The sequence below is a fragment of the Vigna angularis genome, chromosome 1 (assembly GCF_016808095.1).
Source record: "Vigna angularis cultivar LongXiaoDou No.4 chromosome 1, ASM1680809v1, whole genome shotgun sequence".
Taxonomy (NCBI): domain Eukaryota; kingdom Viridiplantae; phylum Streptophyta; class Magnoliopsida; order Fabales; family Fabaceae; genus Vigna; species Vigna angularis.
This window is the reverse complement of record NC_068970.1, coordinates 61,282,649-61,307,496: the sequence shown is the minus strand read 5'-3', so window position 1 is coordinate 61,307,496 and position 24,848 is coordinate 61,282,649. Positions and strand designations below refer to the sequence as shown.

At 32.6% G+C, this 24,848-nt stretch overlaps 3 protein-coding genes across 6 annotated transcripts; 1 reads left to right on the top strand and 2 right to left on the bottom strand.

The window, feature by feature from the left end:
- Positions 1–1,110: 1,110 nt before the first annotated feature.
- On the bottom strand, positions 1,111–6,006 carry LOC108347729 (uncharacterized). Of its 3 annotated transcripts, XM_052871508.1 has the most exons (4): positions 5,467–6,006; positions 4,810–4,901; positions 2,824–4,663; positions 1,111–1,916 (listed from the first exon to the last, which is right to left on the bottom strand). In XM_052871508.1, exons 3-4 carry the CDS (start codon positions 4,645–4,647, stop codon positions 1,590–1,592), a joined length of 2,151 nt encoding a protein of 716 aa, XP_052727468.1. In that variant the 5' UTR covers positions 4,648–4,663; positions 4,810–4,901; positions 5,467–6,006; the 3' UTR covers positions 1,111–1,589. The 3 variants fall into 3 exon arrangements, with proteins under 3 accessions (XP_052727468.1, XP_017442642.1, XP_017442643.1); XM_017587153.2 differs by lacking the exon at positions 4,810–4,901 and having other exon boundaries at positions 5,467–6,005; XM_017587154.2 differs by lacking the exon at positions 5,467–6,006 and having other exon boundaries at positions 4,810–5,446.
- A 4,008-nt stretch (positions 6,007–10,014) lies between these two features.
- LOC108347508 (uncharacterized) lies at positions 10,015–17,559 on the bottom strand. 2 transcript variants are annotated; one of them, XM_052878780.1, is made up of 8 exons: positions 17,055–17,559; positions 16,444–16,506; positions 15,124–15,894; positions 14,845–14,979; positions 12,464–12,547; positions 10,768–10,827; positions 10,591–10,677; positions 10,015–10,498 (listed from the first exon to the last, which is right to left on the bottom strand). In XM_052878780.1, exons 1-8 carry the CDS (start codon positions 17,418–17,420, stop codon positions 10,217–10,219), a joined length of 1,848 nt encoding a protein of 615 aa, XP_052734740.1. In that variant the 5' UTR covers positions 17,421–17,559; the 3' UTR covers positions 10,015–10,216. The 2 variants fall into 2 exon arrangements, with proteins under 2 accessions (XP_052734740.1, XP_017442280.1); XM_017586791.2 differs by having other exon boundaries at positions 15,124–15,879.
- Positions 17,560–22,991: 5,432 nt separating this feature from the next.
- Positions 22,992–24,848, top strand: LOC108346861 (5-amino-6-(5-phospho-D-ribitylamino)uracil phosphatase, chloroplastic). Its single transcript, XM_017585915.2, has 2 exons — positions 22,992–23,150; positions 23,345–24,848. Exon 2 carries the CDS (start codon positions 23,551–23,553, stop codon positions 24,685–24,687), a length of 1,137 nt encoding a protein of 378 aa, XP_017441404.1. The 5' UTR covers positions 22,992–23,150; positions 23,345–23,550; the 3' UTR covers positions 24,688–24,848.

Sequence of the window (24,848 nt, the reverse complement as noted above, 5' to 3'; positions counted from 1 at the left end):
TTGTATAATTTAAAATATATTTTTGGATTCTGAAATATATTTCTAAATTATGGATTACATAATTTAGAATATATTTTCAAATATGAAAATACATTTTAGATTTTGTAACTTAGAAATGTATTTTAAATTGTATGATTTCAAAACATAAGTTAAATTATACGATTTAATATATATTTTTAAATTAAAAAACGGTGCAATTTAAAATATATTTATGACTTTGAAATTTTACAATCTAGAATATATTTTTAAATTATGGTGAATTTTTTCAATTATGCATTGCGAAATGTTTTCAACTGGGTGGACAATTTGGACTTTCCATGCATATATGGATGGGCAAAAAGAAACTATGGGAATATTGAATGCATTATGAATTGTTTAGTGTGAAAAAGGTATTATGTATTGCACAAGTTGCTATATATTTTCAGATCCGAAAATACTTTTTCAAAATTTATTACGAATTACACAATATACAATGCATTTCTTAATCTAAAAATTAAAAATATATTTCAAAATATCCAAAATACATTATAATGTATTATATAATCCAAAATACATTTCTAATTATCCAATCTAAAATAGTTTCTATCCTAAACAAATTATCTTTGGCCTACATCTATCAGAAAGATTGGAATAAATAACCTAATATTTTCCCCTTTTATTTAGGGAACTTATTTCAGGGGCTTAACATGCTTAAGAAGATTGGGAACATAGCTTAAAGGGAGTCATCCTACATTTTTAATAATTAATATTTTAAAGAGAATGTTGAAATTCAATTTAAAAATTATATAAACATAGACGAATCATAAGGGATAAACAGTTAAACTGAGAACAGTAAAAAGAATAAAGATTAAAGGAAAATTTTGACATTTCTAGATGATACTTTTTTACTAACCAGCAAAAATAATGTTAAACATTCATAATACAAAGAAAATAATACTAAAAATGTTTAATTGAGAGAGTAAGATGAATGAAAATCACAAATTTCAAATTATGTATTATAATTTATATATTGAAGTAAGCATTAAAAGGATACTGATTAAAAAATAACAATATTTATTTAAAAAGATTTGCAAGGCTTATTGCCTACCAAAGCAGAAGTATCATTACTAGTTATTCCAAGCCACTTTCCACCAATTATATAAATTTCTAAGTCTTATCAAAATAGATACAAAGAAAAAAGAGAGAAAGGATTGCTATGCTATCTCCTACTGAGTGTAAAGTATTCCCTCCACCATTCTAACTATCCCACACAATATGAACAATTCTTGGTTTCTATCCTAATTCACTGGAACAAAACATCTTATTACAAAGAATGATTTTGACAACTCTAACGTGCCATCATCCCCATTGCACTTTCTCTCAGTATTCAACAGATTCTGCATGCAGGCATTGTGCCTGGTAAAAAAAGCTTCACATTGATGCAAACATCCTCACTAAGATCCTCTGCACACTTCCAAGATCATGACATACTGTGTTTTCCCAACCATGGTACAAACATGGTATCAGAATCCATGTCAGTAGCATGTAATCAAACACTACAAATGTGTTTTCCACATAATCACTACAGCAGGGTTGGTCAGGTGTGCTCTTTATACACGTGCAATAGGAGAAAAGGGTGGGTTCAGCACATAGGATCGAGGAGCTACTTTTGGATTCTTGCAACGAGTTTTCTTCTCAGTTGTGACTGATTTGAAAATAAAATCTGCATCCTCCTCAAGAAGCATTTTCAGTGAACTGCATTGAGATGACTGCTGGTTTTTCTCATGCCCTCCACTGCTGGAGGCCGAAGTTCCATGCAAAATGGCAACACAGATTGAGAATGCTTGTAAAGCAGATAACTGTGCATGAAAATCAACAGCATAATGCCCCTCTTCAATTCTTGTCATGCTGAAGGTAGGACTGCTTCCTTTTGTTCCCTGTGCACCAAAAGGTCAAATATGTATTAGAAAAACAATAACAATGTCGTAACAAAGAAAGTTAACACTGTCACACTAAAAAGAAAGCAGAGAAAGCTGTAATAAGAAAGTTTTAATCAAAATCCTTTATATAGATGCATGTCTCATGGAATTAATTCATTGTTCAATCCAACGATTAATTCTTTTCCTGTATACCCCCTTGCTTTTATGCATTCTATCTTTATATCAAATGGTTGCTAAACAAAAATAACTGAAAGAGTTCTAATTTTTTAAGCTAATTCGAGGAATCTTTCAACTACTGGGACATACACTGTGCACTGGATTGTGTTAACTTATCTGAAGTATATTCTTTTTGGGTGGAAAAAATGCACAGAAGGTATAAGAAAGACAAAGTGCAACCATAGACAGGGCTTATCCCACCAGATTGAAAAAATAAAAGATAAAGAAAATCTCTAAAAGTAATGAATAAAGAGACTATTTTTGCAGAAGAGCATGTTCATGTGATTTGATCAGCATATTTGAAAAGTAGGTGCAACCCATCTCTAAGAAGAGGTTGATTAAATGTCTCAATGGAATGTTATGAAGACAATATTTCCTTGACCATTTATTGTCAATGAAATAGTGTTGGCCATTTCTGAACTCTTTCAAATTCAGCCAGAAAGGTTATTGCATTAGGATTTAGTAGAAATATGGAACAAAACCAATCACCATCTTCTAACTGATTGGTGCAATGAATAGCTACACAAGAAAGTGGAATCCATTCTGGGAACTGGAATGTAAATATGCACTAGTCTTCCTATTAGGTAGGGCCTGAGAGCCTTAAGCACCAAATCTCCCTTTACTATTTCATATGTTTTCAATTTTCAAGTCTCTTCAAAGAAACAAGAGTGTGAAACTCAACTTTTACCTGAACAAAAAGTTCCAACGGTTGATGTTCCTCAAAAAGTGGGCAGTCCTCAGCAAATTGAATACTAGGATTGCCTAAAAGAATAAGGGGACAGGCCATGTCCCAACCACCACAGTCACAACCTCCACCGTGTCGCAGTCGATCAAGTAACGATGAGGGTCCCTGGCTTTCAGCATTTGGCAAACCATGATTACCAGTTGGTATTACCACCTTCACCTGTTCCTGGATTTTGCTGTGATGAAGACTCTTTTTATCTATTTCGGCAGATAGATCTCTTATGTTGGAATGTTCTTTACCACTCATTATGTCCCCTCTTTTGTACTTCAAGCTTTCTCTCTTGGAAAACGGAATTTGCAAGACAATGGCAGCAATTTCAAGGTTTGAATGGCATTCTGCGGATGAGCAAGGAAAAGAACTTAAATCATTAAATTCAACATTGCTCAGTGGAGATTTGTCTTGAGGTTTGTTTTTTACTGCACGGTTCTCATCCAACCCCATAGTTTCTTCTTTCCATCCAATATGGGAAGCTTTCAGAGTTTTAGAAGCATCTGGTTCACTGAAAGACTTCTTCTCATGCGAAACGCTTTGTCTTGAGTGTGTAAAATCGTATAACACAAATTCTGACACCATAGAGTTGTCAAATACTTTGCCTTCTAGTTCAGAACATAAATTACCTGAAACTAGCATCTGTGCAACTGTTGAGGAATCTTTGTCAAAATCATGGTATCCCAACCCAGTAGCATTGCTCTTCTTTCTATTATCAATGGAATGAAAGGTATATACCCAGTTGAAAGCATTACCTGTTCTCCATGTCTTGGCCACAAACACATCTTCAGGGCACTTCACCTTGAACTCAAAAAACGGCACTCCATGTTTATTTTCGAACTTGAGATTGCCATGCAGGTGAACTGGTGAAGAAGCTATACCTGAATACTGGATTTCTCTGTTGATAAACTCAGAAATGATATCAGAATGCTTTCCTGTTTTGGACAAGTCATTTAACAGTGATTTCTGATAAGTCCTATTTCTTGCAATGTTTGCTTTCTCGTTTGATTTGATATCATTACTCTCCGGTACCTGACTCACTGGACTTCTCAGTGATTTTGACTTTGTGAAGTGATTCAGCCTTTTCCTGCTATGGATGAATTGGACTTTTGGACTTGCGCTTGATGAGCAATCACTTCCCAATGGAGATGGCAAGTGAGAGACTTCTGCCTTAGCCGAGAATGACTTTTGAAGCGAGTGGACTGTGTCCTTTTCAACACAACAATTGCCATTGCTTACAGAATCAGCAACTTTATCACTTCTGGGCTTCAAATTTGTAGAAACTCTCCCTCGTGCTGTGGTAGAGTTCTTATTTTTAACATCTGAATTTATACAAATTTCAATAAAGCTATCTGGAGATCTAACCCCAGAACCTTCATCATCTGAACCACACAACGAATCAACAATGCTACCTGTGAAGGAGGCATCACTTCTCCTTGAAATTTCTATCTTTTTCCTTCCCTCTACCATGGTGCCCATTTTCTTTCTGCTTTTCACTTCTTCTGAACTCCGATACATGGAAGTGGGCCTGGTTTCTATATTACCTTCCAATCCATGAGGTTTAGTGAGATGATTCTTACACGAAGAACTGCGGAAGCGAGCAAATTTGATCTCAGCAAAGCCCTCCTTGAGAGTAAAAAATTCATCTTTTCCAGAGGGTTTCCCTTTCTTTGATATCTTCTTCACATTCACACAGTATTGATGAGATGGAAGAACAGTATTTGGACTCAGACCCACTGAAGACTTGTCATCAAGATCCAGCTCCAACTCTTGTCCCATTGATGAATCCAAAGACCTGCAATATCATCAAGAAAAAAAAAACATATATTAGTTTGTGCAATGCAACACACTCAAACAGAACAAAGTCCACTTTACAAAGTTGACAAAATGCAGCATGGAACCTATCATCTAACAAAATTTAAATCTGATGTCTACAATTACCCGGAATACAAGGGAGATCTTCCATTGAGGAAATTAAAAAAAGGGCCATAGCATCCATTGAGGAGTGCATATAAATTACAACAAAACTTCGGCTATAATAATCAACAACGTGTTCAGCTCCAAAAATTTCAATTCAGGAGATGAAAAATAACAATTGACGCAGGAAGATATTGCATAAAGCAAATTGTTGATTGCAATTAAGAAGCGGTATCAGACAGTCTAAACACTGTAGAACACTTTTCTACATTCTCATTAAAACATGCTATTTTGCAATGACAATAGTGACCTTGCGAACAACCATTATTGTAAAGGCCACGTCTCAACAGTGCCCTAGAAAATAATTGGTTCTAGTTAGATTATAAAAAAGAAGTATAATAAAAAAGAACAATATTGATTCCAATCACCGAAAAAGAAACGCCTTGTGATCTGTTGGGGGCCAAATAATTGCAAAAGGAAAAGGAAAAAGCTGGAAAGAACACTGTATGATCTCCATAACACCCAAATGTGAGTAAAGTGACACGGATGAGTGTTGCACAAAACTTGATTAAAAACAATAATAAAGTACACAATGATTATGATACCAAACCAAAACAAGGAGAAACGCAAAGAAAGAGGGAATTTTTTTAAAATAAATAAAAAAGGGGGAAAAGGGCATACAAGAGTAGATCTTGGAGAAGTAAACTGAAGAAAAAGGAGAGAACCCACGAAGCAGCTTCAATGCAGAATCATAAATCTCTAAACTTGAGCATAAAGGGTGCAGGAGAACAACTCATGAAACCAACCCATTTGATCAAAGAGTCAAAAGTACCGGGCCATTGTGTTTTTTTGTGACTCAAAATTGGTATCCACAAAAGGCACAAGTGGGTTGTAGACACCAGAGGCAAGCTAGCACACAACACAACAGAAGGAGCAGTGAAACATGGCAAATGGTGCCAAAAAGCTTTGTTAGAAACAGTACCGGAAGCTACACTTGCAAGAGAGAGAAGCAATGAACTCTCTCTCTCTCACATCCAAGATAAATATGTAACAAAAGAGAGAGAAACCACAGCAAGCTACTGCATACTATAGTTACTACCACAAGGTTAATGCACATGATGACCCTACTAAAACAAAGCCATGCTCTTGAAGCACCATCATAAGAAGCTGGTTTTATTTTTTGGATTTCTTTAGTATTTAATATTGTTTGTGTCCCACTGGACAAGTGATCTAAGCAAAGCAAGCGAGCAACCCGAGAAAGAATCGAGAGTGGCCTCGTGAGATGACAAATGAGACCATCGAGGAACGACCTTTGGCTTTAGTATTCAGTGCAGAAAGAGAAGGGTGACATTGGAATTTCACGCAGTAAGTAGTCTTACAACAGTAACAGTGACACTTTGAGGTGATTTTCTGAAACATAACATTATCTTATGTTTTCGGGAATGGCAGATAGATATAACATGAACTTATCAAGAACGGAATCCCACAATCATCGAATAATTAAATGGGTGTATCATGCATTTACAATGATAATAAATAGTAAGAGATTTAACAATAAACAGCAATAATGTTGAGAATCAGATCTGCAGTTTTGCTATGGTAAATTTATTGGCAATAATATATGGCCTTCTTGTTATTTCCCTATCGGGCAAGGCAAGTAATTGTATGAGTAAAGGAGTTGAAAGATGTTTGGCCAAAACTCAGATTAAAGTGGTGTCGTAAATATGTTGTATGAAGATTTTCTATATAAAGGGTGATTTGTTGCTTTTCACATCTTATAGAAAAAGGATAATGATATTTTAACAACATTTTTTTGACAACATTTTAATATCATTTACGTGTCATTTTATGATTGGTCTAAAATTACTCTACAATCAATAATAATAATCATAAATACAACATAGACCAATCACAGAATAACATAACGTAGATGATATTTAAATATTGTCAAAAAAATGTTGTGAAAGTATCATCCAGAAAAATTTACATGGCAGGAAGAGGAAGGATAGAAGTGTAAATTGGAGTGAGATGAATAAGGACAAAGGGAAAAACTTTATTTAATTATTATTTATGGCATAGGGGTGAGAGGTGGTCAAAGACAACGAAGGGTCTTTGCATGTGATTGGATTTGGCGGAGAAGAACCCAAATTCAATGACTCACATCAAACTCACGGAATCTTGGACTCTTTGTTTCATGCTTTTACCATTTGGGTTTTTCATGTTATCGTGACAAAATTTCTGTTTTTCTTAAAATTTAAGGAGAGCAAACACTTCATGAAAATTCTCAAAAACTATACTTCTATAAGAATGTTGAGTCTAGCATGCTTTTTTTTAAAAAAAAAATTGGTATTTACATTATCAATAAAAAAAGTAAATAAAAAATTAATTTATACACTTTAACGAAAGAAAGTTTCTCTTACTTAAAAAAAGTGTGTACTAAATTCAAAAATTAGAAAAAAAAATGTAAAAGGATTATCTTTACATAAAATGATCTTATGTAAAAAAAAAAAAGTAGAGTTCAATCAATATTGATATAATACACTTTCTTTTTGGAATGTTTTCAGCTGTTATAATATGTTTTACCATTATGAATTTTAATGATGTTTTTTAATAATGTAATTGATGGTTATTATATACTAAGACAATAAAGAATATAAAAGTATGATTTCAAGGTGAGAAAAAAATAAGTATTAATTTAATAGAATGTTAGTGTTAATTATAAGGATAAAAAAATAATAAGATATCATAATAGTAATAATAGAAATAATGATAAAAGGTAATAGTAGTGATGATAAGGATCGCAATAAAATGGTAATTAATGACAAATAAAATTAATAATAATAAAAAGATGTTACATAATTATTAGAGGTAATAAATATATCTTTTTACATTGGTGTTTTCAAATTCCTTCTTAGGCAAAAATTCCCACATTAATTAGAATAAATATATAAATAATATTTGTTGTTTTTAATTGAATACAAAGTCAATAATGAAATATGTACATATTCATCCGTATGTTAATATCAGTATTCATCGTAGTTATTTAAATAAGTAAATATTTATGGTTTATTAGATCACACAAAATATATATATATATATATATATATATATATATATATATATATATATATATATATATATATATAACATTACGTTTAAAATGTCTCTAACATCTTACTAAATTACTTGAATTATAATAAAAAACTTAATTATGAATGAAAATATCAAATCTCTATTTAATCTCAAAATCAAACCTAAAATTCAAAATTTAATCCATAAAATAACTCGATTATAAATAGAATTCAAATATCTCAAATACATTATTCCAAAATAAATCTCTCTCCACTAAAATCTCAACACATCTCTTAATTGTTGTGCATCTCTATTTACATCTATTTTATCATACATATGCTCCCTATAAAAATACAATCATCACCATCACACACAAATAAATAAGAGTAATTTAACATACAAACAATCAACTTTATTATCACAATTCACAACTAAACAATATAAAAAAGATAATTACATCAACCAACATTTTAACTCGATCCATGATCATGTCCTAACTCAAAACATGTCATCAAAGCAATAATGCAACCATTCGTGATCTCACACACTAGTGAAATAAGGCATTGACTCATACAAAGTTGCCTCAAACTATTTTCACAACTGTTACATATTCTCATAAAGTTTTCAGTCTTTCGTTCTCGAATAATTAAACAAATATCAGGTTTTCAACTACAACATGCATGTAACATACTAACTAGTCTCTCACCACAAAAACTATAACTTCATATTACTCCTAAAGTTTTACGAATGGAATTCACTTTCCAATGGTCTCTAAGAGAGACTTAGAGACGAAGTTTACCAACTATACTAACACACAAAGTTTACCAGTCATTCGCTTCTACGGGACTAAAACTTCTCCTACTCACCAAAAATTTTACACCAAAAATCTTATGGACGAATCTACTTTCCCCTCTCTTTCAAAACAAAGTCCTTATATTTCACTTTCCACCATTTCTTACCCAAGAAATCCCCCTACCTAAAAACCACACATTTCTATCCTTTCAAATGTTCCATTCCAAAACATATAAAAAAAAACTACATATATCCATATTACATATTTCACATGCAATATACCTAAAACATAACCTTGACATATATAACATGCATTTTGAATAACTAAAACACAATTTAACCATATCATTTTACTCAAAACTACTTTCTCTATCCTTAGAAACACTATACGTAATAATAAATCTTTCAGGTTTTCGTACATATTATTTATACATCTCAGCTTTATACCACTTGAGATTAATATAACCTCAAGAAAAATTTAGTATTATTTCAAGAAAAATAGTTAATCTAAAAATTAAATTAATTTCATTAATGCTAATTGACTTTAAAATACATATTTAATTTTATATTTTACATTTCAAAATACTTTTAACTGCATATTTATTTATTTTTAAATAGTCCAATGACTTGATATAATGTCGAAGACATGAAAATCATAAGTGATAAATACGGGTCAGATTAAACCAACACCTTTTTACTACTTTACTTATCAGTCGAGACAGACTGCCTATTTTGACACCAACAACCAATGGTGATTGTGGCGATTTCGATGAAATTAAGGATTATGAGAATAAAAATTATAATGATAATGATATAATATAGTAGTAAAGAATGGTGAATGAGTGACAAGCACATGATGGTGGTTGCTAAAAAAATATAATAATAATAATAATAAATATGAGAAGTTAAAAGGAATAAAGAACTTCACGATCAACCATAACCTATAATATTAAGGATGATAACAATAAAGATAATTTACAAGTGGGGTTGCGAGGCTTGTAATAGTGTTAGAAGAATAGTGTGGTATGAAAGGTTTAGTTTATGTGTTATTTAATGTAACTCTTAATTATTTGGAAAGTCACAAAGTGAAAAGGGTGACTTCACTCCATTGGCTTGCTAGTTGCTTCCATTCTCTTTATTCACCTTCCTTCTCAACTTCAAATGTCCGGTAATATCACTCTTCTTCATATATTATTCCAGATAACCACTTCTTTTTCATTCCATCTGCTATACTTTCATAGTTTTACATCAAAACTTTCTTGTTTTCTCATCTCCAATGAAGCTTTATACAGTCATTGTTCAACAATGTTCAACGCTGCTATACAATATGAAACGTGAAACATCATCACACCCAATAAGATGTTCGAGGACAATAACTATGATAAATGGCTATAGTAGCACTCTACATAAGCATTTACATGTACTTAAGCTGTACAGATAAACAATGGCTCTATTTATTAGATAACCAATGGCTCTATTTAAGGCGAAGTATATACAATCTTTTGCTACCATCAGTACCATAAAAATTCTAAAACTAGCTATAGCATAGAATAACCATTCCTAGTCACTAGTCAACCTGTTTTGAAGCTTGGACGTTTTCATCTTTCCTAGACTTGCCAAACGATTTCTGGGAATCCAAAACTGGCATATATGCTTCACTTGTTTTCTTAAATATGTCATTCTTTTCAGATTCACGGGGACTAACCAGCTTCTTCTCAACATCTTCAAATTTTGCAGTGGCCCATGGCGCTGTACCTACACTTCTTTTTGAATCTGATGCATCTAAAGTCAGGTCAGACACTTCATCACGGGAGGCAAACCAGGAATGACCACAGGCAATACATTCCAGCTGCACAAGCAGAGCAACAATCAAGCAAATCTATGTAACGCATAGGAGATGGTTTTGAAATTTCAGATTTCAGTTGAACATGATGCGCAAACCTGATATCGATCACCATGGCCTGCGTGGATTATATCCCTCAAGCCCACCTTACACTCACTGCATCTACGGCATCGAGCACCCGTCATCTGTTTCCCATATAAAGTAAAGCTAACAGTCAACATATATCTCTACACAATTTAACAAATTATAATATTTTGGTATGAAATGAAAGTGACCTGCATTTGTTGTGACTCATCAGGCTCTTTCTTGTTTGTTTCCTCAGCAGTCAAACCCTCCTAGAATTCAAACATTCAGTGAATAACCAAATAAGCTATAGAATCATCAGTCAGAATAATCTAAACAAAATAAGCTTTACGAAATTGAGTCAGTTGTAATAAATGGTGATTTATCGGCTGTACCGTTAAAAAGAGAACTCGAGACTTCAAACACTTCTAAGCATTGTTATAAAACGAATAATATTTTTAAGGACATTCAATTAAATTAATCAAAACACTGTAATTGTTGTAGAATGTAGCAACTACTTCCTACTAAACCATGTACTTCCTATAAAGCAGAATCCGCACACAAATCGTAACCACATACAAAAACACAACTGGGACCAAAATTTACAAGTTCATGGTTTCATGAACATCAAAACAAAATTTCCAGTTAATTTAGGACTTTAATGTAGACCAAAGCATATTTTGCCCATCACTGCACAATTAAATAAATAACAGATATATTAGTTATTTAAAAGAACTGCTGACATTCAATAAGATGATATTTTTTCAAATCAATTCAGTCCCTGAGAAATGTTATTTCTGACAGAAGCCCCTCTCCAAATCTTCTCCAATACACTAATGGAAGAAAACATGAAGACAATAACTCCTCCAACCAAATGGGATCCCATCTCCGCGACAAAGTTCAAACCATATCAACATTTCTCAACACCAAAACTGCTCCTTTCAGTAGCATGCTACTAAGCCAAATAATACCTTGACGACATCAGGAGCATGCAATCAGTAGAATTCAACCAAAGAACCAAATCTGTGAATAGATATTTATTTGTTGACATTCCATGATAGATATTTTCTTCAGTGCTAGCCACCCATCATAGCTGTCCAGCTCTTCTTCTACTGACAACCACCTCCTGATGGTGCCACTCGCTTCCGTCAGTCTTCCTGGTCTATGCCCTCACCATGTCTGGTTGAATGTGTTGGTGTCACCTCTCAATCTGGCTGCTCTGGTTACTCCCCATGATCCCAAATCCACTTTCAAACTGATTCACAGACTCCACAATGAACAGAACTCCCAGCTGAGCACATGCCAATCCATACACACTCAACCAGTAACCCCTTCCCATATTTATACAAAACAACGGGTAATGAACATCACTAATTTCTACAGGAAAAAATGGCACTATAAAGCCATGAAAATTTGAAAGACACGGTGGAGGGGAGGTTTGGGTTGTTCTGGAACATTCGCACTAATGTAGACCATAAGGAAAACTACAATATTACCAGCTTAAAATTAAATTAATACGAAACGAGCAACAAACAATTCCCAGCCCAAAAGTGGACAAGAGCACTTGTTGATTATAAATGTGTAAAACAAAGGCACCTGGTACTGTATTTATCACCAAATGATCAAACACAACCAATGTTAGAGTGATTTAACTCAAGAAGGGTGCCCCATGTAATACAAAGAAAACAAATCAACAGGTCAAATGCAGGGTGATTAACATTGCTCGAGAACATAAGGATAGGTTTTCACCAAGGATGTGTTAAATAGGTATAATATGCTGAAGACTAAAAGAATCACAAGAAGCCGCTGGTTTAATTCAGAAAATAATAAGATAAAATCTACAGAATAAATTCATCATAAGAGCACACAACAGAAAATTGTCACCGAAGGAAAATAGAAAAAAAATACCTTCAATTCATTGGGAGTCATATTCAATATTTTAGAAGGTTCCAACTCTCCATTTAATAGACGGCGTGCTAGGATTGCATTGTTCTGCCAAAAGGAAAAAAGCAAATATAACTAAATCATTATCACTACAGAATTAAATAATATAAGAAAATATTCATATTAATGTCAAGCCAAAAAAAAAAGCTCCAGAGCAGTGGTAGTTATAATGAATTTATTTAGGCATTATGTATGGCACCCAGATCGTTATAGATAAGATTAATATTATTTAATGTTTATACTGAATTTGGTTCACTCAAAAGAAAAGCATCTGTTACAGTATAGAAGTAGGAAATGAAGATGAAAAGTGGCTAAGGATGGAGAAGAGCTCCTTGCAAGATGGAAGACGAAGTAAAAACGGAAAAATCCCTTTCCTGAGGAAGAACTAACTTCTTCTTCACTCAGCCTAACCATAAACCTCTCAAATTTTTTTGCCCTTCCTCTGCATATACCCATTCACTTCTGCCTAATGTATGATTCTCATATCCCCCTCTCCACTTTCTCAGGCCAGAAGTCCTTTATGTCGTGCTCCTCTTCTCTTTCCCCTCCCCTTTTTCCTCTTGCCACTTCTTTTATATTTTTTTCATACACCCCGATTTCTTCAGCCCCTTCTATTCTTTGACCCCTCTTTTCCCTCTCCCTCTGTATACTAGTATTATGTCATTAGTAATTAACAAAATATAATTATTGTTAGGCAAGCCATTTTTTATTTTCTCTCTCCATTATAAGAATACATACTGCAATAAGCATATTATAAGTAATTTAGTTTATTTGGTTTCAATTAAACAATCCTGCTCAAATACAAAAATCAACAAAATTTGAATGGGATTCTTGTAAGCTCACAAGAGTTGAAAGTGTGCCCAAAATTAGTATATTTTTGTTTTCTTGATAAATTATTTATAAAAATTCAGAAAGAAAGGTAGTTTCAGGATTACAGACAATATATTTAATTTATACAATTCAGTTTTTCACATTATTATCACATTAAAGAATTTTACTTTTAACTTCTCTCATTTTCCCAAACATATAGTATATGTAATGAGCGTCTAAAAGCTATTTTAAGCTGAAGAGATAGAGAAGGGAGGTAAGCATCCCTCCACTTACTTAGCCCACCTCCTTGATCTGTTCTAGGTCTTTCATCAGAGTAAGTTACTATAGCAAGTTTTGCAAAATTCATTTTAGTTGAAGGCGATTGCAAATTACTTCCGCATCCACCTTCAACCTTTTTTTTTTCCAAAATACCCTGTTTCAGGAAATTAATTTCTGAAATTTATTCTGGTAATGAGCAAGAAATTAATATCCAAACTGTGATAATACATTCCAGAAACTAACTTCCAGAACTGTTAAAATTATAACTTATTCCAGAAATTAACCCCCATAAGTGTAAAACTAATGGCAAATGGTATTTACCCAAAAAAGGTTTTGGCATGAAATTTGGCAGGCTTATACAGAAAAGGGAATAAGTTTTGTAATAAAAACAAAATAAAAAGAACAATTTATGAGATTATACCATAAAGAGCCTTCCCAAAGCTTGCTCAGCAAGCCTAATTTCATGTTACAACTCCACACTATTATGAAGAAAAAAACACATTTAGATATGACTCATGGGATTTAAGTAAAAGTAACGGAATATTGTAATCCAGGGTGCTGATGAGCTGTAATAATGGAGAGAAGAAGTTTGCAGCCGCTGAGCAGTGTGGAGAAAAGGAAAAGATGCTTTGGTAGGGAAACAATGGCATTTTATAATCAAACAAAAAAAATCATAACACGTTCCCACTTCCCTCCCATACCACCCAAAATTTGGTGGGTAGGGGGGGAATGAAGGTAAGCAGTAGAATTTCATGGAAAGAGTTTTATTGGGTTCCATGCCATGCTACCCTTTTTTCCACAATCCAAACAATGGAATATGATTGCATCTCCTTCTTTAATCCAAACATCTTGCTAAACTAAACTTTACGTAATTGAAAACTGGGAAAAATAACATCATAACATAAATAATTTTTAGTGCATTAAAAACTACTGGAAAGAATTACAAATATGAAAATATGTTAATTACATCAAAAAAAGAGAAAATAAAGCAGTTTAAACATAATTCCAATTTCAAAATTACAATCAATAACTCATCAGTGATAGCATAAGGAATATATGACAAAGAAAAGATTGTCAACATTCTATCACACATTCTATATCTTAGAAATTATTTTTAAAAAAATACTATAATCAAAATATCCATAGAAGAAAAAAAAGTCCAATAATGTAGCAGCAATATATTTTTTTAATCATTTAAGTGCATCATTTAAAAACGTTTCAAGTTAACAATCCATATCAGAAGAGAAGCTTCTAACCTTGAGATTAAATACTAATTGCCGTAGCTTTTGATTATATTTCTGATAATCTGATGAAAAGGTATCATGCGATGCTTTTTCTAGAGCAACTACAGCTGGAACAGCAACATCTGGCCAGATAAAAGACTTGGAACTCTGTAGAGTGAAAAAAAAGTAAATGCTGGAATCCTTATAACCCTCAACTAGCAAAGAAAAGGGAAATAAATAGAAGGAGATGAGAAAACAAGCAATCCCACACAAGAAATCATCACCAAAACAATTTAGCATATCACCATGTACCTGTTGAGCCTTGTCTTTACATTCATTTGCTACTTCTGAACTTTTGTCATTGTTCCCGTTGTTGACTGCATCAGAATTGTCATTTACTTTGTCTTCCTTCTTTGTGCTGTCATCAGAGTTAAATATGAATTGAACACTTTGAAGCAACTTCTCCAAACATTTGTCACGATGGGTATCTCCAGTTAGAGCATTAAAATCCACTAGTATACGATAATGTTCTGAAGCATTATTTGCACAACTCCCCGGTGTTTCAGGTTTCAGAGATTGGTCACTCTTACGAGATGTTTCCTCCTCTTTTGAAACATCGAGAGGTGAAATGCTCTTTTTCCTCAAGATTCTTTTATTTTTCATCAGATCTTCCTGTTCAGCAACAGGTTCTTCAGGCTCGATATCATGTAGTTCACCCAAACGTTGAAGAGTTTTCTGAACAAGTTCATCAATTTCTTGCTGTTTATTGTCCTCATAGTCCTTATCAGTTAGCTTCCAGAGTTTCCTTTCTACTGTGTCATACACTTTTTGCACAATAAACCCAGGATGCAGCTTACGAATTGGAAGCTGTTTGTGTATGGGAACAAAATGCACCACACACTTATGCATAACAGATTCTGCAGGTACATCATCACGGTGGAAACTATAAAACAGCTCCCTTGTATCACGTGATTGCCAGCTGCCACCACCTTTCCTTTCAGCTTCCTCAGGTCGATAGAACCACTGGCCTGTGACCATCATGCTGCCATTTATGGATTGCGTAATGTCCTTAAAAAGCAACCCCTAAATTAGAAGGTTAAGAGAGAGAAATAATCTATAACTACATTTTGTAGAAAAGGAAAAGATAACACCATCCTCTCCTCTCCCACAAGACAGAGGACAAAAACCAACGGGATTACCAGACCAAAAAACATCAATGCAGCTCAACTTCTCAGCAAGATTCAATGCATACAACATGAAAAAAAAAAAAAAACTGGTAAACTAGTTACCAAAACTCAAAATAAAAAGGTAACACAATGTGCTAACTCCAGCACAAGCCTGGAATTTCCAATAAGGGAACAAAATGGGAATGCAAAAATATGATATTATACACATAATAAAGAAACATGAATTTATTATTAATGAGCAGGAAATTGTTATTTGTATTCCATGTACTACTGACAGAATTTATTACATTTTCGCCAATGCATGGTGACATACCTTGATGATCACCAAAATCCAGTACATTATGTCAAGGCAGATTGCCAAATGTCATAACATCTTAATGTTCCCAGACATTCGAAAATTATTGTCATCTTAAAGCAAAAGTATATATTTGACAAAATAAGTTACCTTAATAATTGCCACATAAGGCTTTTGGTCTTTGTCTTCAGGTGTGAGAAGTATAGGATCTTCCTGCAGAAAAAGCGTTATCAAAACACACGAATACAACACATTTCTTTTCTTACAATGTCTTCAGCACCCACTTTCACAAATCAACCATCAACCTAAAAAACAATGCACAAGCCACCTTCATAGCTGAAACGTCTGCACTTCTCACTCTGTTGCCAGAAAATACGAAGAGTGGGCTTTGGAAGAATTATGTAAATTACACTGCCACTGGATTTAGAATCAAGCGTTAACTAATTTTTTTCCTTAAAATGCAGTAATGCCCTGCTAGTGACAACTACTGTGTTGTAGTTACTTGATTCAAGTTGCAGAAATCAAAGCCCTTAGAAATAACACAAGGATGATGATATATAGACACTCTTATACATCATACACTTATTTCTCTTTCCTCTCTTCTCACTCTCTAGGTGTCATCTAGCGCATTGATTATTTTCCATAACACAATCATACACGTGAGCCCTAGCAACAGAAAAATTAATTTGAAACTAGGCATTCAAATCAAATAGTCTATACTATTTTCCTCAAATTCCTAGTGAAAAAAAAAAAATGAATACCAGCGTGTATTGGTTTCCGTCGTACTCAAAAGAATCAAAATGTTTTTTCCGGCCTCTCCCCTTTCCAGAAACCCTAATTGGTTCACCGATGGGTTTAGCGTCTTCCTGCGGCGGTTCCTCTTCTTCGTTAGATCTTCCGTCCTGCTTGTCTCTGATCTTTCTCTTCTTGTTCTTATCTTCCTCCTTTTCGCTCTCCTTCTCCACTTCATCCTCTTCCTCCTCTTCTTCCTGGAGCTTCATCCTCTTCCTCTTGCGCTGCTGCTTCAACCGGTTCTCGGAGGCACTGTCGGTGGACTGCTGCTTCGGCGGAGGCGTTTCGTCCTCCTCGTCGCTGATTGCTACCTGAGTGAAGCGTCTGTTCCCCATTCTTACACCCACCGCCACTGTGATACCAGAATTTGGATTTTGTTGAAATGTCTGAAACTAAATGAAGAACTTTGCAATTTGTCTCCAACCTGTTAAAAATGTAAAGAGTTTTATACTTTCTTATTTATCTAAAGTTCCAAGTTCTTCACGAATTTAGGGTATATTAAGGAATACAACCTTCTAGTCTTAGGGTAACTAGACAAAATATCAAAATCAATTCAAATAGAGTTATTAATTTCAGATTAAGGAATACATTGTGGTTTGAGACTTTTGATTGCATAACTTTTAAGATGTGTTGATATGATGCAAATGGAGGCTAACTATTTTATGAAAAACATTAAATACTTGTAAAAAATTTAACTGATATAAAGGTTTAAATTATACAAACAAACAACATTATAATAATTACATAAAACAAAGTGTTATTGGGGGTAAATTCACTTTAAAATAAGATTAACATTCTATCAAATAATAATTAACTAACAAATAACTCTTAAAAGTTAAAGTTTTTTAAATATTTATAATTGCTACAGTCACAAATTAAAAATAATAAAAAGTAAAACAAATTATTATAAGCATTAATATTCATGGGAATTTCTTTACCTTTTAGTTTTTACAATCAATGATTCATGTTATCAACAATGGATTAGAAAATGGATCCAATGATTCATTTTATGAACAATCAATTGAGGAACCCAACTAATTCATTGTCTACAATTTCATGTCTTTCATGTTGTATATAACTCCTATTATTTTTTAAACTTTTAAAATTTAGTTTCATATATTTTATAATTTTTATTATTATAATCTAAACCATGTTTTGTATCATTCTTCGGTTATTTATTGTTATTATTACAACTCTTTTTTAATTAATAAAAAAAATCTAAAGTGGAGTAGGTTACATTCAAAAATCATGAACTCCTAGTCATTCGTATTTGTAAGTAAATGATTCAAATTCATTGGAATATTATTGTTTTAATTTATTAATGGAAAATATGTAGATAAAATGTTCTTTAATACTAAAACATCTAAAAAAATATACAAAAGTGTTATAGAAACTTTTTTATGTCTTTACAAAACATGTAATGATTTTAATTCCAAATTCATTAATATGATATTAGATCAGTAGGGTATTTCACTAAAAAAAAATAGCATAATTTTATTTGGTATTGTTGTGTGATTTTGTCTTTAAAATATTGATAAATTAAGAGATAATGATATTTAAAAATTATTGTTGATATATTTAATTATATTTTAACATGTGTAAACAAACATGTTGTGAAAACTCAATCAAATAAATTATTTACTCTCTTTTTTTTATCTATAAGAAACTTAGAATGAGTTAACTCAATTTATAAAACTAATTCATCATTGAGTTAATAAAATAACTGAATTTTGTTTATTTTGATATAAGACATGAATTTTTAAATCCAACTAAAACCACTGATGAATTGGTTTACTTTATTTAAAAGAATATAAACAACAGTGACATTTTTATTATTTTATACACATGTGAACATATCTTATATAATTAAATATTTAAATAGTTAATAGAAAAGTTTAGTTTTTTCAATTAAGTTTCTTAAATATTAAAGTAATTAAAACAATTTATAAATTTAAAATGGACACGTTCAATTGATCCAAAATCAATTTTAACGTCTAATTTCATATCTTACTCTGAATAATATATTGTAGGGTGACACTTATTTCTAACTTTTTAACTTAAGATCCATGTATTACAATTAAAAATAAATAAATAAAGATATTGTAGTATTTGGTTTTAGAGTCATTCGGTTTTAGAGTTATTCGGTTTTAGAGTCATTCTTCTCGTTGACTAGTCTAATAGTGTAGATGAATAGTGGTATTTTTGGTAACAACACATACTTAACCTTAAAAATAACGTGATTAGACTAGTGATTATAAGAAAGATGGTGCAACTTGTGCAATGTGCTTATACGACATTTTGTATAATTTTCAAAGCAACAAAAACAATTCTCAATACACTCTTTCTCTGCGATGGAACAATATTTCCATTGTTATGCCTCTATTGTAGAGAAAAAAGAGAAAGAACAATGGTCATGATTCCTCAATTGCGTTGGTCTTTTCATATGTAAGGTTTATTGCATTCTCACCTTCCAAAAGAAAGATATTTCACGTAGAACTAGTGATCATATCTTTAGTTGGAGTTGAAGAATTTTTCATTATCGTATGATAAAATAATAAATGAATGATGTCACTTTGCTTCACTAGAGATGACACAATCATAAATATCCACCAAATGTGATATGTTTTTGCATAAAGGTTATTGTAAGTTGAAGAGACTCTTAAAAGTTTCATATCGACTAAAGATAAAACAATTTCATAGTATACAAGTGTGTTCAAACCTCACCATATAAACTAGTTTTGTGAGGTTTAGTTAGACTTAAAGTTCATTTTTTAACATGATATCAAAGATATGAGTTAGAGTCATGTCTCACCCATTAATGTCTACTCTCACATTCGAAATGTATATACATCGACGTCAAGGGGTGTGTTGGAAGCCCCACATTGACTATATATAAGGTAACGATTAACCGTTGAAACTTGTATATATAATTTTTGCGATGCGAGTGAAGGATTTTGGTGTTGAGATGAAAAGCCTTTCATGGTGGCACGTGGTATTATCTTGAGCTTTTTTTACATGAGTATGGCATATTTGCCAACAAATTACATAAATGTGCAAGTCAAAAAGAAAATAAATGAAGTCTGTCAAGACTCATGACCATTAAATTATGCACCCAATACATATCAATAACAAATGAAAAATTAAACCCTTTAATTAATTATGCAAACTCCAAGGCCTTGTAGAACATACTAGATTGATCAGGGGAAAAACGTAGGTCAAAGGTATTTGATCTTCTAACTGTATACCACCTTAGGTTCCGTATTGATTTTCTCTTATGATGACCCATTTATGTAATATTTGTCAAATTTCAATGTTTTTAATTTGACCCTTCATCAAATTAAACTATTGTTTATGATCTTTATGCAATTAATCTTTTATGACATATATACCATTGGTTATAGATTTAAATTAATTAGATCATTTTAATAAATTGGCTAATAAAATTTAATGATCCTAACACATTTAATTGTTATATATATATATATATCATTGACAACATCACTTTTTGCTTTTCTAACTTGTTCCTTTACGTAATTTATGGGCAAATTTGTCCCACTCATTTAAAAAAAACATTGTATTGCACTTGGGATGGATAAATACATAGTGTTTGGGTTCAACAGGGAATGATGGGATTTAATGGGATTTAAGATTATTTAGATGCATGCATGGTGGAGAAATGCTTCCAATATATTAATGCATGTATGATGACTCAAAATTTGCTTAATATTATTATCACAAAAATAATATTTTTACAAAAACAAGTGTATTTACCTTTGGAGATAGTTTTAACGCGTGTTTATTATCAATCCATAATTGTAAACATATAAAAGTCACACAATGAGTAGTTAACACACTTAACACAAATATATGTAAGACTCATTTTAAATTTTGGGGAGGGCAAAAAACCCTTAGTTAGTTTTGGGTTTTTATACATCAATGAGACATTTTTTATTTATAATTATCAAAATGGACATTTCACTAAAAAATTACCAGGCACAAGACTGGTCGTGTTGGTCTTCCATAACTTCTAAAGTAAAGTCATACGACATGAAAACGACTTCTTCATAAAATTTGAAAAAACTTAAATCGTGTAGTAGCTTAATAACTTCTTATGAGATTTTTTTAACTAAAATTATCAGACAACAACTTCCAATGTAAAACTAAGTCATCAGGTGTAGCGATTTCCAACGTTGTCTTCCATAAGAAGAAAGTTGTATGAATGTGTATGATAGAATTATTAAGTGTATAGTTGGTGTTTGAGATGAATGATGAATGAAATTTAGTGTGATGAGAAAGAGAGTAAAAACAAAGATAATTCTGAAAAAGTAAATATTATATTATGATTTTTTTTAGTTTGTTTATAACTTTAGTGTCACAAATAATACTAGTAAATATACTGAACATGCATGACATAAAAACAAAAGAAATTCACATAGAAAAGAGAAAGAAAATGTTTTTTTTATATTAGTTACACCATTTGAACATTTATTTTTAAAAATATTTCAGTCATTAAAAAGAAATAATTTTTATATTTACAAAGAAAAAAGAAATTAAAAAATAAAACAATCAATGTAAGTGGGTGTAAAAATTTATTAAGTATCCAAATATTACTATAAAGAAAAAAGTGGAAAGATGAAGTGTGAGGAATGAGAAGTTTTGACACTCCTGAAATGCGAAAAATAGGTTTGAATATTAAAAATGAGTACGCAAAGTAAAATTATTTAATTGGACCACCATTGGCACATAAATTGAATCAGAAGGACATTTATTAAATTGTGTGTCAAAGTTGAGATTTCTTAATTTAAGGGCAGCAGAAAAAGAAATTGGGTTGCAGGAAGAAATACTCAGTTTGTTGTTGTGTTTTGGCCCAAGCCCACTTTAGTCCAATTTAACAAATCTATTCAGAAGTTAGAAAAATATGTATATAATCCTGTCAACTATAATATTTAAAGTCAACTGTGCCTAAATTTGTTAACATATCCTTTTGTTTGACTCTGTTATTATATGATTAGGGATAATATCATTAATTCACTTTTGGATTTTGGTTGAAGGACTGATCAAACATATAATTAAACTATATTAGTTAAATATTTTGTTTCAATATATTTTATATTTTATATAATTCTTTTCATCATTTATCTATTATATTTTAATACTATAAAATATGCATTATTATGTACATTTTAATATTACACATTCATATATAAATAATTATGCATATTCAAATTATACACATATATAAACACAACCAGCACGTGTTGAACGTGTAAACTAGAAAAAGCACACATGTATGAATACTTGTCGATTTGACTATTGGATTGGTGGGAGTTAGTCTTCAAAGTTTATAAAAGTATAATAAAAAAATTTAAACCACCAGGGAATTAGAATAAATATATGGTAAAGCTGAATTGAGATGTAAAAAATATATTATATGTGAAAAGGTGGAGATATTTTCTTCACTTATCACATTAAATGTGCTTAAAATATTGGAGTTATAAAAATATTTAATATACTTAATGTTAAATGTTTAGATTCAATTTAATAATTATTTTACAAAATAATTATTTTCAAGTGATCCCTATTTATGTCCAGGAGGTTTGAACCCATTTTTAGTTCTTCCAAAGTTGAAAATTATTCAGACAGGTAGTTGAGTGTCGTAACGGAAAACACTGTTTCAGCAAGTGTAAATGCGTTTATAAGATTGTTTAATTGAAGAAAAAAAAAAGGTAATGATATGACCACCATCGGTTACCCAATAGTTTAACGTGACTTCATCTTGTGACGAAACGTGTGCCAATGATCACCGAAGGTTTTGCCAGCGTGGATGGTTTCTTCTTCAATGTTCGGGTACCGTGCGTGCGTGCTTTCTCTCTATATCTCTTCTTCGCCCAACTTGATTTATAAACCACACTTGCTTAAAAATCAGAATCAAATTCAGAAAACAAAAATAAAAATAGAAAAAGGAAACGTATAGAAAAAGCTTCTCCGAAAATTTGGCAAAAGAGAAGAAAAGAGATTCACGTTGGTTCATTCTCATTCCCCCGTTCGCTTCCTTTCTCTTTCAGGTTTCTTCTTCATTCTCTTTTCTCTTTCCAACGCTCTAACTGATTTCTTTACATTCTTTCTTTTCTTTTTTCTTGTTCGCTTTTATGCCTTCACTTTCCACTGTTGTGCGCATTTTATTTTTGTTTATTTATTTATATTCTGGTTAGCTATTTTTGAGATTAGAGTAATTGGTGTGCTTTTTTTTTTCGTGAAGGCCATTTTTTTCTTGACGATAAAGTTGCGATTGTACTGGTGTCGTTTTGCCCAAGATGATGTCGTTTTCTGGAATATAGTAATCTGGGTCTGGGAATCTGGATTGAAGTTCTTTCTTCAGCATTGGTTACTTTTGAACTCTGTCAATTTGATAATTGGTTGGTCCCCTCGTTTTTGCGGAACTCAATTCAATTAGGTAAGTGAAAAATGGTTGAATCAATTGCCGCAACTTCACTCCTTGGCCACCGTCCAATTTTTGGTGGAATTTTGGCCAGGGATGTATCTGTTAAACGAAAATCTTTGAATTCTTGTCGGCTGCCAACAACCGAGTTTCTTGGTTGTGGAAGGATTGTGGTTTCTTTGACTTTGCCTAAATCTGATAAGCAAGATAGGGTTATGTTCTCATCAATTAAGGCCTTGGCTGTGGAGTTAACAAGAGAAGCACATGCTTACAGGGAAGAGAAATTGCCCAATAGAGATAATAGGAGGATTGATAGTGGATTTGATCAAAGGCCTGATTCGTGGCCTCCGGCTAATAGAGCCGATAACCCCTCCCTCCGGAATCCGTTGCTCCGGCATGAGAGGATGGGGTGTGGTTGGTTGGGTGCTATATTTGAGTGGGAGGGAGTTCTTGTTGAGGACAATCCTGATTTAGAGAAGCAGGCTTGGCTGGCACTCTCCCAGGAAGAAGGCAAACCTTCTCCTCCTGCTTTTATCCTCAAGAGAGTAGAAGGCATGAAGAATGAACAGGCAATTTCAGAAGTTCTGTGTTGGTCGAGGGATCCGGCGCAATTAAGAAGAATGGCTAATAGAAAGGAAGAAATCTACCAAGCTTTACAGGGTGGGATATATAGGTTCATGTCTGGTTCCAAGGAATTTGTTAGTGTTTTAATGCATTATAAGATACCAATGGCATTGGTTTCCACGCGTCCTAGGAAGGCTATTGAGTCCGCTATAGGGGAGATCGGGATTGAGGACAATTTCAGTGTCGTTGTGGCGGCAGAGGATGTTCACAGGGGAAAGCCTGATCCTGAAATGTTTGTTTATGCTGCACAGCTTTTGAACTTAATACCTGAGAGGTGCATTGTGTTTGGAAACTCCAATCTAACAGTGGAGGCTGCACACGAAGCGCGGATGAAATGTGTGGCTGTTGCTAGTAAGCATCCTGTCTATGAGCTTGGGGCTGCAGACTTGGTTGTCAGGCGTCTGGACGAGCTTTCTGTGGTTGATTTGAAGAATCTCGCAGACATTGAAATGACTGAATTTGGGTCTCCAGAGCCTGAGGTGGAGCTGGAGATGGAAGAAGATTATGACCCATCATCCGTTGATGACAATTTCTGGTAAATCCTATAAATGTACAGTTGATTGAACTTCATCTGATTGTTGATGATACTAGTTACAGGTTAGTTACTTGTGTATATGGTAAACAGAATAAATGGGGGGAAAATTATAAGTGATCTGCATTGAACATTGATGTTTACTAATGAATTTTCTTTTCATATACA

Excerpts from the sequence above, each read along its gene's own strand:
- LOC108347729 (XM_052871508.1), bottom strand. The coding sequence starts at position 4,647 with ATGGGACAAGAGTTGGAGCTGGATCTTGATGACAAGTCTTCAGTGGGT. Across the intron at positions 1,917-2,823 it reads CGTTGGAACTTTTTGTTCAG|GGAACAAAAGGAAGCAGTCC; the intron begins GTAAAAGTTGAG and ends TTTGGTGCACAG.
- LOC108347508 (XM_052878780.1), bottom strand. The coding sequence starts at position 17,420 with ATGGGGAACAGACGCTTCACTCAGGTAGCAATCAGCGACGAGGAGGAC. Across the intron at positions 15,895-16,443 it reads CTTATGTGGCAATTATTAAG|GGGTTGCTTTTTAAGGACAT; the intron begins GTAACTTATTTT and ends CTTCTAATTTAG. Across the intron at positions 14,980-15,123 it reads GTAAAGACAAGGCTCAACAG|AGTTCCAAGTCTTTTATCTG; the intron begins GTACATGGTGAT and ends TTCACTCTACAG.
- LOC108346861 (XM_017585915.2), top strand. The coding sequence starts at position 23,551 with ATGGTTGAATCAATTGCCGCAACTTCACTCCTTGGCCACCGTCCAATT.